The sequence below is a fragment of the Podarcis bocagei genome, assembly GCF_964188305.1.
Source record: "Podarcis bocagei genome assembly, chromosome: 10".
Lineage (NCBI taxonomy): Eukaryota > Metazoa > Chordata > Lepidosauria > Squamata > Lacertidae > Podarcis > Podarcis bocagei.
In genome coordinates this window covers 32,540,596-32,560,864 of record NC_138135.1, presented here as the reverse complement: position 1 = coordinate 32,560,864, position 20,269 = coordinate 32,540,596, and the positions used below count along the sequence as shown (strand labels likewise).

Sequence of the window (20,269 nt, the reverse complement as noted above, 5' to 3'; positions counted from 1 at the left end):
TCGCACAACGGCGAGTGTAGGTTTGCCCTCAATAAGACACTCAGCAGTAAGGTGTGCAACCAGTTGCATCTTCCTGAGAAGTGTCCCGGCGTGATGAATGTGTCTCTTTCACACTTATAAAATGCAATGTGTGAAGTTCCAGTTTTTTTTACTCTGTGTAGCTAGGTAATTTCCTTGTCCAGTGCCGACCTAAGAATTCCTGGCTAAATTGAGATTGTAATCTAGTTATTTATTTAGGTTCATGCATTATCTGCTTGACCAAATTTAGCACCTTGGGCTGTGTTTTTTTTAGTAATTGTGGGCAAACTGGTGAGCCACTTACATGTATTCAGATCTCTGATTGTGGCCTCTGATGCATCCTTTTAGGAATGGCTTCTTTACATGGATGGTATCCCAACACTTTAAATGTCTCTTTTGGCTGTGGTATATTTATTGCAGCTGATACATGGCTTATGATGAATGTGCTAAAGCCTTCACTGCATCAAACAGCCTCTGTGCTTTCCATGCCATTTGAGGCTGAAAAGTGCAAACAAACATTTAGCTAATAAAAGCCAACTGTTTGTTTATACTTTTCACATTCGGAAGGCTCCATCCGGTGAGTAGTTCATCACCTGAGGTTTCGAATGTGTTTTTTTAATCAAATGCTTGCTTTGGCTTGAGGGTCTTAATCTCCTCCTAGCTTGACTAATTATAAAACAAAAGATTTGCCTCAAATTCTTAAGGTGGATCTGCTACACAATATTAAAAAGGTTAGCACCATAACCTTTATTTTGTGAATAATATAAGCGTTTTCACCCAGGTCATGTGCAATGGAGATCCAGTGTGGAGTGAGATTAAGAAGTGTGCCAATAGGACCAAGGAGACATGGGAGTTCAAATCGCTTGCCAGCCTTAGCTTGATGGGTGACCTTGGGCCAGTCATGTAGCACCCTCCCAACCTACCTCACAGGGCTGTTGTGTGCATAAAACAGGGGAGGGGAAAGAACTGCCCTAAGCTCCTTGGATGATAATGATGATGGTGATGATATTTACACCCCACCCATTTGGCGCTGTTTTCCCAGGATGGATGAGAAAGAAATGTACTAAATAAATAGTCACCCCCCCTCTTTGTTTTCGTGCAGGTGCCAATATTGCCACTGGGGAAGAGGTAGCCATTAAGTTGGAATGTGTGAAAACCAAGCACCCGCAGCTCCACATCGAAAGCAAATTTTACAAGATGATGCAGGGAGGAGGTAAATTCAGCGAATAATGAAATACGAGTTGCTGTGAGGTACAGTGGAGTTTGGATATTAAACTTTGGTGCCTGCTTCTTGGTGTCTCATAAGGGGTATGTGTGTTTCTCTTCCCTCTTAGTGGGCATCCCTTCCATTAAGTGGTGTGGAGCAGAGGGCGACTATAATGTGATGGTGATGGAACTTCTGGGACCCAGCCTGGAGGACCTCTTCAACTTCTGCTCTCGCAAGTTCAGCCTCAAGACTGTTCTGCTCTTGGCAGATCAGATGGTGAGTTCTTATAATCTGTTCTTTATGCTCACGTGTGCCTTTCTTCTCAGTTCCCTTCTTTGTAGCAGTAGTTCAAGATTTAATTATCCTAAATTATTACGCTTGAGTGGGGAATGGAGAAAATGTGCACAAAGGGTGTCTTGTTCTGCAAGAGCAGGAGAAGCATAAATCCTCATGTAGGAGAGATGGGGGGTATGTAGTGTATGTGCTATTGGCCAGTGCTGGAAGATGCTGAGGGCAATGGGGTGTGTTGCTAGAGTTGGTAGTTTGTGATGCACTTAGACCTGGGTGCTCTGAGTACATGTTTACACACCCTCTTTGGCAGCAGCAGCAAGAAAATTCTTCTTCTGGCTCCCAAGTAAATGCATTTGAAATGTTCCTTTTGAAAACTTATTAAGCTCCAGAGGTCCTGTGATTAGGCCCACATTTTCACTTTCCTGCTACCGAAGGACAGAAAGTTGGGATTAAAAGAAAACTTCAGGTTCCCTGATTTCTCTTTGAGATAACATTGCAAGTTAGAGGAGACTTCAGGTTAACCCTCTTGTGTGTATGTGGTTTGCTGTGTAGCTTGCAGTGCTATTAGTGGCTTTGGTTTCACAAATTTCTGTGTATATTCTTCTTCCTGGCACCATTTCCCAACCCATTTTCAGATCAGCCGTATCGAATACATTCATTCCAAGAATTTCATCCACCGAGATGTGAAGCCAGATAACTTTCTAATGGGGCTCGGCAAGAAGGGCAACCTTGTGTACATCATTGACTTCGGCCTGGCCAAGAAGTACCGAGATGCCCGCACTCACCAACACATCCCCTATCGGGAAAACAAAAACCTGACTGGCACAGCCCGCTATGCCTCTATAAATACTCACCTTGGAATTGGTAAGCTTGTCTTATACTTCCTTGTTACTATGGAGAACATGGTTAAGTGGAGAAAAGTTGTTGTGGCCTTCTATATGTTGCTGGACTCCCATCAGCCTGCATAGCCAGCGGGCAGGGATAATGAGAACCTTAGATCCACATGGTCTCCAGCTTTGCGTTAAACAGTAATCCATTTAATAGTAGTTATAGTTTTGCAAACTTGTGTAATAACTGCAAGGTACCACTCAACACTGAGCTGAGCTTTCTTGGTCTGCAATTGTGTGCTTTTTCGAAGTTCTGACATGGCCCAGACCAGGGGTCATTTAACCGGCCCACGAGCTGCCCCCAAACCGAGCCGCCCGCTCGGCAAGTCTCTGCACGCTGCGCTAAACCAGCATAGTGCAGGGACTCTCTTCTGCGGTGCCAGAAATTGCATCTGCAGAGACGCCGGAAATTGTGGGCGCGCGTGTGATCCAGCCCACAGAGGGATCTCTCCTGGAATGAACCTGCCCAGGTGAGGTAAACCTTGCCGACCCATTTCCCAGACATATGAGGCCACCTTTTTTTGTACAGTAGGCCGAGGGCATTCTCTTACTTGGCTCCTTGCAGACTCCTTTGTGATGCTACTAGGTAATGTGTGAGCTAGCAACCTAATAACTAATAACACTTAGCAATGGAAGCCCATGGCATTAGTATCCAGTATGAGGTCTGTGTTTGAAACTTCAAATGGTGTAAACCATTCAGCTTTTCAAGCAATTGATTACTCAAATTTTACATAATGAAAAGAATTCTAATGCGCTTTTTTGATACGTCATGTGAGGCAGTCTTTTTTGAAATGCCAAATAACTATTTTGAATGCCTTCCAGTGTTTGGATAGAGCCAGGGAAATAATGTCAATTTCTCCCCACTCCCCCTCCCCAAAAAAGTGGCACAGGGGAAATGGACTAGCAGATCTCTGTACTCTATGTAGGCTGGTCCTTCAAGAGTTCTAGAGGTCTTACTAGCCACACCCAGTTATTCAGGGAAAATGTTTTCTCTCTTAAGTTTTAGTTGATTGTGCTCATTAATCAAAGTTTGCAGCCCATCCTATGAACTTAGTCACAGTGTCCAGCGGTTAGGCAGAACATTTTGTTCTATGCTGGTTGCCCTGTCTCAAAAAAGGAATTAAGAGAGCTGGGGAAGGCTTAAGGAGAGCACAACTGAAATGACCAGGGACTTGGAGGATTGGAGTACTTTTTCACCTTTAGTTTAGGGGGAAAGGATGGCTAAGGGGACACAGGAGAGGATATAAAATCATGAATCATTTCGAGAGAATCTGATAATTAATATCTTTCAGAGTACTGATAATTTATATATTTCAGGTTCTTCAGGTTGCTAAAAAATCCACCTAAGGTTAATTATGTTCATGCAATGCATAATTAACTTTGGATTAATTGCTCAGATGGCATTTTTAGGGGGGGGGAGGATTAGACAAACGTGTGGAGTCTTTGAATGGCAATCAGCTATGAAAGCTAAAAATGGTATTTCCTACCAACAAGGTATAGCTGTTAACATCATGTTCTGCTTGGAAGCTTACAAGGGGCATCCTGCTGGACATTGGATCTGTAGTGTGGCTCAGAAAGGCAAGTTGTTGTGGGAAATTCCCATCCTCTGCTAGCCTTTAACTGTGCTGCTGAAGATGAAAGGAATGCATAGCAGAACTGAAGTAACAGTAGAACATGTTTTTTGGGCCCTTTGGCAGCTTAAGCTTCTGGACATTTGGCCAGTGACCTGGCCAGCGCATGATTAAATGTCAAATGTTAAACAGTCTTAAAATTTATCTGCCACGATGACTTCCTTTTGCTGCCTTGCCAAAAGAGAGAGAGAGAGAGCTAGCTTATACCACATGCCTCAAGATCTGCTGTTGCCCCCCCCCCCCGGGAAATTGGAAAGTGCAAATAATTTTTAGGCATGCAAATAATTTTTTATAGCTGCAGGAAAGCCATTGACCTGCAGAATATCTTCCTCCCCATTGTGTTAAAAACAACAAAGCAGTAGTGTTGCTGCGTGGAAGATTGGAGGATCCCAGTATTGTAAATATGTTCTGCATCACATTGAGATCAATAAGAGGGAAATGTTTCAAATGCTTTGTGTTTTGAGAGACATTTACTTGCATTTCCCTTAGTTGGGTCTGTTTTTGGGTGATTGGAAGCGTGGGGCGTGGGCTTCACTCTTTCTTCCTTGAATAAGTGGTTGTTGTTGTTTATAGTGTTTGTTAACATATTTACCAGCTGAGCAAAACTGACCCAATTCTGGACAGAATGTGTCTAGTACCAGTGTCCACTGGTAATGGGGGACAATCCATTCTTCAGCTTTAAATAATCCTAATAAGCTCCTAGGGAACAATGGAGTTCCCAGGAGTAGAGCTTTAAAATAGTATTATCATCCCCATCACCGGTCCCTTAAGAGTAATATTAGTTTTGGCTTTTTGTATGAAATTCTAGCTCATGGAGACTCTTAAAATGTGGAACCTCATAACTAGGGATTTGCTTTTGTCATCATGGCAAATTGTCTTCGTGCCATTTGGTTGGTTGCTGTGTTCTTTTGATAAAGTGCATCTGTAAGAATCTTACAGCGATGAGCTTCATCAGCAGTAGCCAACATGGTGCCCTCAGATGTTGCTGGACTTTAACTTGCATCATCACTGACCGTTGGCTGTACTGGCTGGGGCTGATGGGAGTTGTAGTCCAGCAACATCTGAAGGGCACCTTGTTGGCTACTGCAGTGTACATGCTCTGTAAAGACTGAAATTTCAGACAGCTTGGTATTTTTTAGATAGCAGTACAGTATGTAACAAAAAGCAAATTACTGTTTTTTAAATGGTATGGCGAGTCTTACACAACTATATTGTGAGGACTAGTGCTTATTACTGATTCAAACAGGAATCTGATAAAGAACTTTCCTAATAAATTAGTCATCTAATCAGTTGCATGAATGTGAGAGACTAGTTGGTAGATTAGTATTGTTTGGGATGCTGTGTATGCTTGTAAAAAAGCATTGAGGGGTATTGGTAGAATATGGTTGCTATTTGTATATATTTCTCTCCTATTTATTGTGTAGATGTTCTGTGCTTTGCACATTGGAGTTTTCCCTTCTCATTGTAAACCATTTTGGGTACCCTCTGTAGAAAAGCAGAATACAAATAATAATCTTGAGTTGTGGTCTGTGGTAGTTTATGAAAAGAGCTGACAGACCACGGTTTGTGATCAGTCAGCAAACTAGAATCTGAAACCGTGGTTTGAAATTGTGGCTCACGCTGTTTTTTGGCATGCTGTGTCCCCCTTGGCCAACCATAGTTAAGGTCTCTGATCTGCCTCCAGAGCTCATTATGCCTGCAAATGGGGATGCTGAATAGACTGAAAATGAAAGCAGATAAGCAGCCCAAACCATAGTTGTGAACCGCCCTGAGATCTGCGGATGAAGGGCGCCCACACCCACCCACAAAACTATGGTCAGGTGCAAAGCAAGATTTGCCTGTTTTAAGTTGCCTGGATTGATAAAATGTGTGTTGGTCTTTATCTGCGCCTGTTGTGCAGGCCATGTGTACATGCAGCAAGATTAAGAAGTTTACAATTGTCATGCAGGTTGTGTACAACTTCCTGCGTGGTGTTTTTCGTGTAAGAATTTTTTCATGGCTGAGGGGTTCCTTAGTCAAGGTTCTTTCAGCAACGCTAACTGCTAGACTGTGTATGTAGTAGCCATGCATAAATCAGTCCCAGCTGCTGTTTGCATGAATGGATCTTTTGGACTTGGCAAATAAGCAGCTAAAGTGTGTGTTTGCATGTTGATTGGAGGGACCTTAAGACTCAGCAGTCTGACTTGCGTATTGTAATGAATGTTTTGACATTCCTCTTAGAAAGGCATACTGTATAAACCTGACTGATCTAGATCTTTCAACCTTAAATAGTAACCTGCTGGAAATTCTGCTTTTTTGTTTTTCATTTAAATGAGTGGTTTGTCTAATTCCTGCAAGGCTAAGTAATCAGAAGCTCTAAATTTAAAAAAAAAAATCTGTGGTGGGAGAAATCAAACTCAGGAAGCTGTAAATCCGTAAGCTACATTGAGCATGCAGATTTTGGAAATGCATCTTTTATTTTTTATTATCTTTTATGTTTGGATATTGTGGTACTGAAAGGCAGGGTGTAAAACACCTTCACTTTACTATGCAGGAATTGTATTTTACTTTAAATGCACAATTACAGTCAGAGTTCTTCATTTAAAGAAAAAGAAGTTTAGTGACCAGAATCTCATGTTAGATTATGACACAGTATTATGTGCAGTACTATGTACTGTGATCTATTTTGAGGCAGGCCTACCAACTTGGAAGCCCCTGGACCAAATGCAGCATGCCAGTCATAGATTGCTGGCGGTCTGGGGCTGGATAGTCGCGCCCCCAGGCTGACCCTCCGTGTTAACATAAACTCTGCACTGCTGAAACCTCATAAATAAAATGGGCTTCAGGCACTTGTTGTACGCAAGGCCTAGTGGATTGTCTGAAGTCTTGTGAGGAGTCTAGGCAGGAGCTATAATTGGAGCCGGCAAAGCTTTTAAATGGACGTTTGACAAGTTTGCCATTATTCAGAGTCTAGAATTTTGTGCTTTAAAAATACCACCTTCTGAATTGGCAAATGTGGCTGGTTGACTTCATTTTGGCTGCCCAGCTTTAGCAGCGATTTTAATGAATGGACCTAGTACATTTTTATTCTGTAGTATACTTGTGTTTGATGTTTTAGGGAGGAGGGGGGAAATGCATTCTGTTGAACTTAATTTGGCTACAGTATTCTAAATTTGAATGTGCAGTGCAGTGATTACAGTGTCCAGAGGACATGCTGGGTGTGTATCTATTCAAACACTGAGTCGAGCGCTTCACCTGGACCTTGCAGGAAATATTACTAGGAGGAACAATTTGGAAAAGGCAGCTCTCTAGTCAGCATGGAATCAAGCATTCCAGTCAACTTTCACATGCTCAAAATATGTCTTCCAGCATATCCTGCACCCAGAAACAGACACCCAGAAGTGCCCAGGGAGATGGCCTGTAACAGACTTTGTCTAAATAGCTGGAGGAGAAGGGCATAAATATCCGATAAATATTCCTCCCCTCTCCTTGCTCCAGCTGGGCCCCAGAGCCTTCCTGCTGATCCTCCCTTCTAGCATCTATAGTTGATTTCATGCCAAAGTGTAAAGCATTATCCACACACTCCAGGTCAGGGAATCAAAATTTACTGATTTCTCTGATTTTAATGCCAGTCATCAGCAGGCAGGATCAAGCCCCAAATTGGTGAGATGTTGCCTGATGCTGCCGCTGCTTCTCCAGTGGGGTGTGGGTGGCGCAGGTGGCTGTGGCGGGGCAGGGCGGCACTTCCCCAAGTGGCAAAATGGTTAATCATGAGCCTGGGCCCCAAGCACTCCAAAGGTCCATTCTGATTTATGATTCAAAATAGCTTCTGGTGCTGTGGGAAGCAGTGAAAAAGTAGGTGCACACCTGCTTCTCACGGTTTTTCCGCTGCCATGGTGAAACCACCTACAGTGTCTGAGGCCAAGTCAATGTGAATAAACATAAAACTTTCAGAAGTTACATTAAAAACAAAAACAAAACCCTGCTCCTCCCTGTTAATGTGTTAATTTAACATTGTTCTCCACAGACAGTTGAACCCGTCTGTTCAGCTGAAGGAGCTGTATGACTTGAGTTGTGCCACAACAAATTTATTAGCATCCTTTAATGTGCCTCAGGACTTTGGTCCTCTGCTGTAGCAAAAACAAACCAAAGGAGGCAAGCTTGTGTTTAGAATACAGGAGCAATGGATCCAAACTACAAGAAAGAAGATTCCACCTAAACATTAGGAAGAACTTCCTGACAGTAAGAGCTGTTTGACAGTGGAATTTGCTGCCAAGGAGTGTGGTGGAGTCTCCTTCTTTGGAGGTCTTTAAGCAGAGGCTTGACAACCATATGTCAGGAGTGCTCTGATGGTGTTTCCTGCTTGGCAGGGGGTTGGACTCGATGGCCCTTGTGGTCTATTCCAACTCTATGATTCTATAACAACACAAAGTCTCCACCCAGGAGCCCAAAGGGTGCGCAGGTGCTGAGACTTCCCCTCGAGACACCTCCCTGAACTCTGTTGCTTTTCTCTGAGGAGAGCTCTGGTGCTAGTCGTGAGCTCAGCTGGAAAAAAAGCGCTGGGGTGAGTGGGGGAGAGGCTGTGGCAGGCTCAGGCTCAGGGTCCCCCTGCCAAATGAAGAAGGACCCTTTTGGGGGGAGTAGCATCTTGGCAAGGGGACAAGATTCCCAGGCACTATCCTTCTGGTCTCCTTTTGCACCAAGTAAAGGCCTTTGTGTTCACCCAAGCCCTTTAAAAAACGTCTTATGAAACCTGGACTATCTGTGTTTACCTCTCGGGGTGCGGTTTAAATGTCTGTGGCATTTTTCTTTATATTATGTACACACAGAGAGAGAGAGAGAGAGAGAGAGAGAGAGAACGAACTGTCCAGGTAACATTATGTTATGTTAGAAGGTGCATAGAAGATATATATGCATATAGATAGGTAGAAACACACAAACATACCTCTGCTTTATATATGACTGGGGCAACCCCACTTTTCAAGATTCACATTTCTGTTCCCTTTGCACCTAACAACTTTTTCACTTCTTTGTTTACAATTTTTTTTTATTCTGCCTCTCCACCAAATAGTGCTTAAGGCAGCTAACAGTGATAAACTTGTTTTTTAGCTTGTTCATTTCATTTGTGAATTGCTTCTCATGAAGCATCCCAAAACACTTCAGCAATAAAAACAAATACAAGAACAAGTTTCAAGTCCAGTAGGGAGACACATTGGATTTTTTAAAATACCCAGTAGTTGGGGAGAAAGGTCTTTGGTGGGTACTGAAAGGGTGATAGAGAAGACATGCCTGCCTTATATGAAACGCAAATGAGTTCCAAAAGATGTAAAATGCTAAACATGGGTACTTCTCTGGGGTTTGTGTGGTCTGTTTTTTTAAAAAGAAAAAGTTGCAAGCTGCTTTTCTCCTACTGTATTTCCCCCCTGTATCTGTAAAACTTTAGTAGTTTAATTTGTGGCGGCTTATAGCATTTTGTATGGTAGCATTTGTTTTAGAATATTTGGTTTTGATTACTTACTTATTTGTAACCTTCCTTTCTTTTAGGAAGCTCAGGGGAGTGCGCACAATTCCCCTCCCTGCGTATTTTGTCCTCACAGTAACCCTGTGAGGTAGGATTGGCTGATAGTGTCTGGTCCAAAATCACCCAGTGAGCTTTGTGACTATGGGTGGATTAGAACCAGAATGGCTGTACAGTACTTCACTTTGAGACAATGAAATCCTTTCTCAGTGATTAAAAATTCACTTGGGTCGTTGCTGCTACTTAGCCGCAGCACGGGTGCTGAGGATAAAATTGGATCAAGATGCATTGTAACCTGCCTTGAACCCTTATAAGCTAGCTGAGTTGTTATTAGGGAATGCTGGAGAAATTAGTACAACAAGAAAACAGCTAAAGGGAATACTGTATCATTTTTCATACTGACAGTGTGATGAGTATTGCTCAGTCTGTATGCTAAATAGATCTTTTGGACAGGAAGCTCTTTTCTATATGGACAAATCTTTCAGGGAGGAGCTTCTTCCGTAGTAACATTCCCCCCCCCCCCACGTTCCAGATACGATCCAAACAAGGAAATGGCACAGATACAGGGAAGAGAAATCCAGCCACAGTAGAAAGATATTTCGGCCAAATGCACGCTAGAGGCCAAGTAATAAAGGTCAGGGCCACAGTCCATCACAGTTAAGCATGCTTAAGCCCATTTGATATCAATGAGCTTAAGAGTGCTTACTTCTGTACTAGATTTTATTTTTCTTCTCCTCAGCTGCACACTGAAATATGAAAGGTTTCTGTTCTGTTCTTGTTTTTTACATTACTAGTGCTATCTGAGAATTTTTCAGCTATTCTGGCATACGGTAGGGTAAAAAGGCAGGGTCAGCTGAAACTTTAGGTAGCAGGAAACATGAAAAAGCAGAAGGATAGACACTTGGTGCCACAAGGATCCACAAGAGGCAAAACATACATTTTGGTCATGTGTGTGTTTCTCTCTCTCTCTCTCTCTCTCTCTCTCTCTCTATTTATATTTATATTTATATTTAAAATAGGGCAGGCAGACAGAAGTTATCCCTTTATCAACACACTGTGGTCTTGATGAAAATCACTTCCTTAAAGCTGCTATTTGCATCAGGAGGGAGTTTAGTTTGCATTTAGACAGTGGCTGCTATTTCAAAAAGACAGGCCAAACCCACATGCGTTAACATAACACACAGTTTCCCCCGCCCTGAAACCAGTGCTAAATGTGGGAGTGCCGTCCTTCTTAGAATCTGAGGAAGGACAAATCATATACAAAAGATAAGTTGAATTCTAAAAAGCATCTAGAATTGATTTGTATCATCAGTTAGTACAGAGCCTTGTAAATAAGCTCAGAAAAGTTACAAGCCTTCTATACACACACACACACACACACACACACACACACACACACACACACACCAAATACACAGACAATGGGCCTGCTAAGGGCTAGCAGAGGAGAGATGACTCTGTCGCCCTCCTCCAGCAGCCTGTTACCTTGCTTTGATGGGAGTTGAGGAGATGGGTTTCTTCCTCTGGCCGCCTGTTTGTTTTCTACTGGGCACCACCAACCTGATCCGTTATCTGCATGCTATTCCTTGTCACCCATGGCTACTAGGCAAGTGCTTAAATACAAGCCTAATTATACATTTACTTTGGATTATTAACTTTGGCTTCTGTTGGTCATGGGGAAAAGTAACTATCGAAGCCTTGATTATAGGAAATCTTTGCCTATAGCAGTTTCCTCAGAATCTCTTCTTTGCGGTCTTGAGTGCCTACTTTTTCAAAAGAAAAAAGGAAGATAGCTGAAACTCCAAAGATCTTGAATTGTGTACCAGTTTCAGTACCTCTTTTCCCTTCCATGGTTTTGTGCAACACATAGCCCTGCCTGGATCTCAGTCTTGCCACATACTTGCAGGACTCCGTCAGAGGGGATGAGCGCTGGGCCTGCTTTTTAAAATAATAAATATAAACGAATCTTCATTTCTTGGCAGGATAAGCCAAATTCTCTGTTCTGTAGCTTGTCTATATCATCACCTTGACTTTTCTGACGTAATGCAAGCTATTGCTGGAATAGCTCTGCTTCATGCATGTGTGTGCATCTGTTTCCAGAACAAAGTCGCCGTGATGACTTGGAGAGCTTGGGCTATGTGCTGATGTACTTTAACCTTGGCTCACTGCCTTGGCAAGGCCTGAAGGCTGCTACAAAGCGCCAGAAATATGAGCGCATCAGTGAGAAGAAGATGTCGACGCCCATCGAGGTGCTCTGCAAAGGCTACCCTTGTAAGTTCTTCCTTTGCATGCACAATTTGCACGTGCCCTTGCATCTCCTACACTTAGAGATTCATTTCTCCATAAACATACTCAAATTTGTCTAGTTGCCGTCATTGCATGTGCTCTGTGACCTTGCTACTTATTTAGGATCGAGATGAACATTGTTCCTCTGATTGCAAAATATTGGGTGAACAATCTGAGTGGCTGGGGAAGCCCAGCCAGATGGGCAGGCTACAAATAAATAAATAAATAATAATAATAATAATAATAATAATAATAATAATAATAATAATAATTTCAGCAAGTTCTGCCCCCAGTAGTCTAAAAACTGTAGCTAAAAGGGCTGCCTCAAGAGGTAAAGGACAAGCCTGGGGAAGGGTCATAGCTGTACAGTATCAGTTTTGCATACAGAAGGTCCCAGGTTCAATCCCCAGGTAAGATTAGGAGAGAGCTGTCTGAAACTTTGGAGAGCTGCTGCCAGTCAGTGTAGACTCTACTGAGCTAGATGGCTCAGCAGTCTGACTTGGTATGAGGTGGCTTCCTATATTCCTAAAGCCTTGCTTGTACCTGAAGCAGTCCGCTGGGTATATGTTGGGCAAGCTCATTTCAGAGTCTCCAAATATAGGCCTCTGGGGCTTACGCAGAGCAGGATTAAGTCCATATGCTATTCCCTTTATAGAGGGAATTGGAAGCCTTAAATGTGTGTATTCAAGTATGTTAAGTCGCAGAGTGTGAGGGACAAATTTCACTGCCTATGAACAGATGCACAGCACTCTGTCTTTCCTGCTTAAAGCATGGCCTCTCCCTGTACAGCACCAATACCAGAGGTGCATGCCCTCCCAATATACAAGTCCTGAGTCTCAATGGGCCGACCTGTATTTGTGAGAGGAAGGACTGAAAATCTGGGAGGAAAGTGGAAGGGGTGGCATGCAAGCCTGCCCGTAGGTTATTTCTCTCTGGTTTGGGGAAAAGGGGGGTGAATTTGGGGGCATGTATTTGGCAGGTTTCTGTGGGAATGAACTGGAGTAAGAAGGGGTAGGAATAGTCATGTACCTGTTACCTTTGCAAATGGACGAAATAAAAAGGGTTTTTGCACCAGGTGGTGTAAGAAATAGCCAAAATATGAAATGAACACAACCATATAATACGTTCATGCTGCTCTGGCTCTTTGAAGTTGGAGAATTTATCATTGTTTATTTAAATACTTAAAAAAATTTAAACATACATAGAATAGAAAGACAAACAGGAAAACTAAAACATAATAACAAACCGTAATAGAGTAATATTAACAGCAGATGATATATCTAAAGATTTAAAAGACATTAAAAGATATTAAGGCTGGTGAAATTTCGGGGGAAACGAAAAAGGCTTCACCTGGTGCTAAAAGTTGACAACTTAGTGCCGGGTGAGTGTCTCAAGGGAAGGCATTCCACAACTGCAGTGGCACCTCCGAAAAGGCCCCTCTAGTAATCTATAACACGAAGACTTTATGAAGGCAAAGAAGGGAACAGCAGTGCCTCATTGGGGGGACTGCTGTGCTTGATGGCAACTAATAATCTCTCCCTGCTTTTCTCCCAGCTGAGTTCTCAACATACCTCAACTTCTGCCGTTCGCTGCGGTTCGATGACAAACCAGATTACTCTTACTTGAGGCAGCTGTTCCGCAACCTCTTCCACCGCCAGGGTTTCTCCTATGACTACGTGTTCGACTGGAACATGCTCAAGTTTGTGAGTAATTCCAGTTCTGAGCCTTTTTGTTGTGTCCTGGAGTCTGCGCGTGCTTGTGAGCTGCAAGTGGAGGCGAGTGGGGTGAACAACAGTGATGGCCATGCTTGAGGGTCTCTTTTTTTATTGATGGACTCTTGTGTTCACACATTATACTACACATTCTTTTTAGCAGCAGAGTTCTGTGTCCTGACCTCAACTGCTGTTTGTTTGTTTTTCAAATAAAAAGCATGTTCAAAACCCTGTATGGCTGTAGAAATAAGCTTGGAAACAAGCGCATAAAGATCACACCCACACAATTCATTTAAATAATATTAAAAGTGCGTAGTTTCTTCTAACAAATCCTGGGAACTGTAGCTTGCCTCTCACAAAGCTACAATTCCCAGTACCTTTAATAAACTACATTTCCCAGGATTCTTTGGGAAATGTGTTTTAAACATATGATCTGGATGGGACCACAATCTGAGAAGACACACGATGGGGCTTCTTGTTCTGCACTGTTCCTTGTTGGGCCATAGCCAAATCTTGTTGTGATGGGGCCTAAAGATATGCTGAAGTGGCACTGTAAATTGATGGGAAAACTTAACTATTTAGTTGCTGTGTTCTTAGTTTTGGCTAACCATGAGAGGGAGCATGGGCTGGTGGGTGGTGTACCTTCTCACTTCCCTTCCCTGAATGTTCAGCTTTCTTTTTTCTTAAGTGAAATCAGTCTCTGTCCTCAAACGTAAGTTGATTAGATATTAGATAACAGTATAAGAACAAACCAAGCCCCTGATCTAGCAGGCCGGAGGGGGCAGTTGTACACTTGCACCTGGCCTTGCCTGGCCTCCTCCTGCAAAGGAAGTTTCACTCATCAGCAGGAAAGCCCTTCTGCTGAGGAGCAACCTCATGCATCTGCCCAAACAGCCTGGGAGCTGGCACAGCGAACGGGCATTTACCACCACCTTCTGTCCTGCCCGGCATGATCATCAGGTCTGTGGATGCAGCGCTGGCTGCATCACTCCACTAAGCCGCACCACTGCCCCCCATGAGTTGTGGTTGCAGCATAAATTCCAAGCATTTGTGTCTCATCTAAGTGCCTTTGCACTCTGTGTCCAGAACACTGGAAGACAGGGCAAGTTACCATTTACTGAGCAGCAGCAGTAGAACATTGCCTAAACTTTGACTTCTTTTCAGCGTGAAAAGGGTAGAAACTCATTCCACTTTTTTAAAAAAGAAAGAAAAGGAAAACTGAACATTCAAGGAAGGAGCCTAAGGGGGTTCACTGTCCACCCGCCCACACTCCCTGTCATGGTTAGAAGAAATAAAGAAAGCAAAATAAACCAGCATATGGAAACTGTCCTGTATGATTCAGTTTTCCTTCCCTCCTCCCCATAACTCTTATCTTGTTGCATGTGCAGCTAATTCTGCATATGAATAAAGTGATTTTTACCCCTCCCTTTTTTTAACCTGCTTCTAAAATCTGGATGCGTTCTGGGGTGTTTGATATTCCAGGGAGCAGCCCGGAATCCTGAGGACATGGATCGGGAGAGGCGAGAACACGAGCGAGAGGAGCGGATGGGGCAGCTCCGGGGTTCAGCTACGCGGGCACTGCCCCCTGGACCTCCTGCTGGAGCCACAGCTAACCGCCTCCGCAATGTCGCTGAGCCCATGGCCTCCACACCCACCTCCCGCATCCAGCAATCTGGTGAGTAGAGGGAAGGTCACCTGCAAACCTGTTCTCTGCATAGCAATGAATTGCACAGCCATGGGCTCGTTCCTAAGTAAAGTAAATCCTCCGTATGTGTAACTACAGCTGCTCACCTTCTTCACGGCTGCTTGCTCTTGCCTTTCCCATTCCTTTCCCATTCCTCCCCCCTCTAGCAGTGGTGGTTGTGGGACTCTTGCCCCGTCTCTGCCCTGCCTTTATCCTGTTCAAAATTTAGAGTTTAAGCTCCAAGCGGAACAGACTCTTCCTCACCCCTCTTTTTCTTACATTGCTCTGCAAAAAGCATCAATTTTACAAGTTAGTAATTTGCCCCTTGCCAGGAAACACGTCCCCCAGGGCAATTTCACGGGTGGACAGGGAGCGGAAGGTCAGCATGAGGTTACACCGAGGAGCCCCTGCAAACATCTCCTCGTCTGACCTCACAGGGCGGCAAGAGGTGTCACGAATTTCAGCGTCACAGGTGGGTTCCTACCAGCGGCCAAGTAGGGCCAGAACTGCTTCCATCTGCTTGTGGGCTGTGGCTAGAATTAAGAAAATAGTAGAGTTAAGAGTCTCACCAGGTCATGCTAATCTGGTAGCTACCCAGTTGGTGCAAATCCTTATTCTGCTTCTTTGTGGGACTGCGTTAAAAATGGCCTGCTCCTCTGAAAACGATGTCAATTACATCCTTGTGTGAAAGGGGAGAAATTACCAACCTTCCAGCTGTTGAGAATTTAAACATTCTGGCAGCCCAGCGTGAGAAGCAGAACAGCTAAGCTAGCTGTGTTGCAGGGCTTGTCATACGCTGAAGTGAAAAAAAGAATCTTTAGTCTGAATTCTTGTGTGAAGTGCTATCAGAATAGTCACGAGCCACCAAATATGTACAGCAAAAATAAATTACGGCTGCTAATCTGCTTTTCTCCCGCCAAGATACATATGGCTCAGACCCATGGGGTATTTTGTAGATTAATAATAGTACATTGAATTATGCTTGGGAGTCAGTGTTGCAGTGCAGCCTATGTGCATTCTTGTCTGCTGATGTCAATAGGAGGCTCTTGCGTTCCATACTAGTTGAACTTCCCGATTCTTTTCAAAGACACAGACCCATTGCAGTGATTTATTCAAGTCAACAACAAATATGGATGGTTTTAACCAGGGAAAAAAGGACAAAATCCTTGGACTAGCTGGAACTGGTAGAAAAGCACTCATGGCTGCAGCAATTGCCTGCTTCCCCAAACTGGGAACAGGATCAGCCAAAGGATATGTATCATAGCTGTCAACTTTCCCCTTTTCTTGCGAGGAATCCTATTCGGAATAAGGGAATTTCCCTTAAAAAAAGGGAAACATTGACAGGTATAATATGTATGTGTGACACTGTCTCCTTGGAATCTAGGAACCATCAGTCGTCATCATTGCCTCCTTTTTTGTGGATTTGGTTTTAGCTTTATTAACTAATCATGAGCTAAACAATGCTTGAATCTGCTGAAAAAGAAGTCAACTGGGAAATAAGGTTGAAGTGCATTCAGTGGCAAGCCATCTACCAGTACTTTGATGAAAATTATCCTGTGTTTGTAGGTAGTTGAATGTACTCCTTGGAAGGGGGTGGGGGGGTGGGGTCTTGCTGAGACAAGGGTGGGAGAAAGAACCTGGATGACATCTCTTTACTCACCCTTGCTAAAGTCCTCTTCTTTAGCCTACTCACTTCTCTATTTGTTTGTAGACAAGTGTGCCATTTGATCACCTGGGGAAGTGAAGAGAGGATTCCACCGGACCAGTGTTTGCTTAGGTGAGTCTCTACCTAACCCCTTCTCTTTTGTCTACATGGATAGTGGATCTTCATGGGTTGATATGCTTCCTTTCTGCATGTAACCCCAGCATAATGCCCCATGGTTATAGAAATGGCACAAGTGGAATGTTTGAACAGCCCCAGCTGTTTAGAACCTATGACAGAGAGATCCAAACATTCATTCTCTCTGTGTCTCTTGGTTGGTAAATGTTCCAGGCCTAACCAGTATCACAAGGCCATTTTTGAACATTAATGGGCATGGCTAAACTTTGGCTAACATGCCACGATTAGCAAACCATATAGTTTATTGCTGTGGAAACATGTAACCCTAGGCATATATTAAGAGATGCCTGTTGAGGAATGCATTCACCCTACAAGCTCAACTGCTTGTAACAGTTGTAGACCTCACCCTTGAGTCTCACTCACATGGGACTCTTGAAAGATGCAATGTGCACAATTCTTTAGCACGCCATAGGTTGCTTTATTGGCCCCTTGGGTGAAATCAGTTGGTCAGAATGCTTTTTCCAAAAACAGCTTGCTCTGCACTTCCTTACTTGGTTGGAAAGGAATATGAGGCAGGTTGCTACTTGCCTTTATTGCAGAGGGTGAAGGAAGGCAGGTTAAGGGGGAAGAGCAGTGACTTGAGTCCTCTTCCCAAAAGCATGCAGATGTTGATATAGAAGTAAGCCACTGCTGTTTTTAAAAGCAGGCCTTTATGTAGCTTACTGGACTTGGCCCTAACTCTCTAGCGCTCTTTGGATGTTCTTCCCTGTGTAATTACCATTGTGTGGGTGGCGGGGAGAGAGTGCGGATATGTTCCCTGGCCTCACCTCCCCACCCCCAAAAATTACATTATTGTAGCTTTCCCCATCACTCCCCACCACATCACAGGGGCTGAATTTCTGAATCAGGAAGCCTGCCCTGCTTCTGTAGGCTCCCTCTGTGATTATGAACCCTGATCTGAAGAAGTGTGCATGCACACAAAAACTCATACCAATAACAAACTTAGTTGGTCTCTAAGGTGCTACTGGAAGGAATTTTTAAAAAAAATTGTTTCAACTATGGCAGACCAACACGGCTACCTACCTGTAACTAGAACCCTGATCTATCAGGGTTTTCAGTTATGCCAGGAGCCTCTTGTGGAGCAGAGCAGCCTGCCGATTGCAGAAGTTCAGCCCCCAACCTGTTCAAAGCTGCAAGAGTGTTGATGGTGTTGTTATAGAAGGAGAGGGGCCATGGAGTGTGCCCCTGGAATCGCAACACCCTTCTGATTCAACCCGCCTTTCTTGCTGTGTAGAATTTTGACTTTTCTTTGGGAGGTGGGAAGAGGCTAACTCTCCTTGTCTGATGCTTCCAGCATTAACTAAGGCGAGCATCTTTTCAGTTTTGGGGCTGCTTCCAGGATAAAGCAGTGCACGCCCACGTTGCAGATAGGTTGTGAAGCTGAGGGAAGGAACAGGAAGCACCATGTATACTGTTTCACAAATGTCCTTTCTAAAGAGGGTCAGTGGCACAATCGTGTTGCTGCTGTGTGTAGTACTAGTAGTAGTTATTAGTAAGATTTGTCGTAGGGTCTCCACTGTTGGATGGGGGAAAACGTTTTTAACAATGCTCTCTTCTTTTCCCCCCTTTTCTTTTTCTAGTGTCTTCACTGTATTTTTCTTTTAAAAAACAAAATAACAAAAACAAATTTAAAAAAAGAAAAAAACGAAAAAAAACCCCAATTTCCCCCCCCTGCCAGCAACAAGGAGAGGAGCTGCCCTATGCTGGCGTCCATGTCTTTTCTGAGATCGTTGCCTGCGTTCCCGAGCCCAACTTGCCTTGGACAAAGTCACAGACGCAGGAGGAGCCTTGCCGAAACACCTCTGCTGCCATCACGCAGTTTCATCTCCGTAGGCCTTGCCCCATTTCACGCCAGCAGGCTATGGCCAGCCACCCTCAGCTTCTCACTCCCTTTTTTTTGATCTGTTTGTATCGTTGGGAAAAGGAGAAAAAAAACCACACAACACAAAAATCAAACCCCCGACTTCCATATTTTTAAAAAGTTCGGTTTGTGTAAGATGAAATTTGTTTCCAGCATAATTTTAAATTCCGTTGGGATTGTGGGGGGTTTTTGGGGAGGGGAGGGTCGGGGGGAGGAGGAGGAGGAGGCAGAGGAGGATGTTTGCAGCAGACTTTTACAGTTCCAGGTCAGAGTGGAGTCAAAAGCTGGCTTTAACATTCATTTTAAATGTGAACTGCGGTTTCTAGCAGGTGCTGCCTTTGTGGGTGGCAGGGGCCGGGGTGGGGCAATGGTGGAAGAAGCATCCTTTCCCTAGGAGACACCACTGCCCCTCTGTGCATTCACGGGAATGTTGGGAGATGCCGCGGGCAGACCAACGAGGCGAACAGTACTGGCACAGCGGCAGTGCATATGGGGTTGAGGCATGTGCTGCGCAAGGCAGGAGCAAATGTGAAGGACGTGGAACTGTTGCCTGCCTCATATGCAGGCAGTGGGGGTGGGTGGGCGTCTCTTCTTTTTTTAAAAAAATTGAAACAAAACTGCGTGTGTTTAGTTTATATTTTTTTAATTATTATTTTGTACTTCCTCAGGAGCTGGGGAGGGTGTTGAGGACAAAGGGGGAGAGGTATGTGAAAATAACAGTGCGGGGAGAGTCCCTGCTTTTACTTCAGGGGGTTGAGCCTTGTGTACCACCAGTTTCCTAAAGGACCACCCCAGCTCAGACGCACAACCTCTCCTCACGAAAAGGTGTCTCCCACCCTCTGTATTCACCCCCCATTACTATTTTATTTTTTTTAAAATAAAGACTTTAGGCTTTCCTTAAGAAAACCGATCCATCCTGGGATGTGCATCGCCGCAGTCGTTACCATGCCCTGCAGCCTCTTGCTTGGCACAATTTCTTAATTTTATTTTTTACTTTGGACAGTGTGGAACCATTGGAAGTGGGGGTGGGGCTTGGCATATTTGGTTCTTTTTATTTAACACACAGCTCTTTTTATTTTCCCCCCTAATTTATTTACCCTGCTTACTGTGTCTTTCTTCCTTTCTCTCTTTCTCTCTCTCTCTCTCTCTCTCTCTCTCTCTCTCTCTCTCTCCTTTTTTTAATTAAAGTAAAAAAAACAAAACTTTTTATTACTTTTAAAAAAAACAAAAACAAAAAACCTTGAAGAACTTTGGGGGGGATTTTGTACTTTTTTCCTGTGTAAATATTGGACTTTTTTGAGCTTTATCGTGGTTGTTAATTTGAAGTAATAAAGTAGAAAATGATAAAGTGATGG

At 43.7% G+C, this 20,269-nt stretch overlaps 1 protein-coding gene across 5 annotated transcripts in view; it reads left to right on the top strand.

Annotated features, from left to right (window-relative positions):
* CSNK1E (casein kinase 1 epsilon) overlaps window positions 1-19,784 on the top strand; it is a 48,479-nt gene extending 28,695 nt beyond the window's left edge. For 4 of the 5 annotated variants that reach the window (XM_081211125.1, XM_081211127.1, XM_081211126.1 and 1 more), the window contains exons 3-11: window positions 1,121-1,231; window positions 1,353-1,501; window positions 2,152-2,380; window positions 11,632-11,802; window positions 13,372-13,520; window positions 15,012-15,204; window positions 15,546-15,685; window positions 16,925-16,990; window positions 18,634-19,784. In XM_081211125.1, coding sequence (XP_081067251.1) covers window positions 1,121-1,231; window positions 1,353-1,501; window positions 2,152-2,380; window positions 11,632-11,802; window positions 13,372-13,520; window positions 15,012-15,204; window positions 15,546-15,685; window positions 16,925-16,957 — 1,175 coding nt within the window. In that variant the 3' untranslated portion in view covers window positions 16,958-16,990; window positions 18,634-19,784. The remainder of the gene's footprint in view (window positions 1-1,120; window positions 1,232-1,352; window positions 1,502-2,151; window positions 2,381-11,631; window positions 11,803-13,371; window positions 13,521-15,011; window positions 15,205-15,545; window positions 15,686-16,924; window positions 16,991-18,633) is intronic. The other variant, XM_081211129.1, reaches the window with a different exon arrangement.
* The last annotated feature ends 485 nt before the right edge of the window (window positions 19,785-20,269 follow it).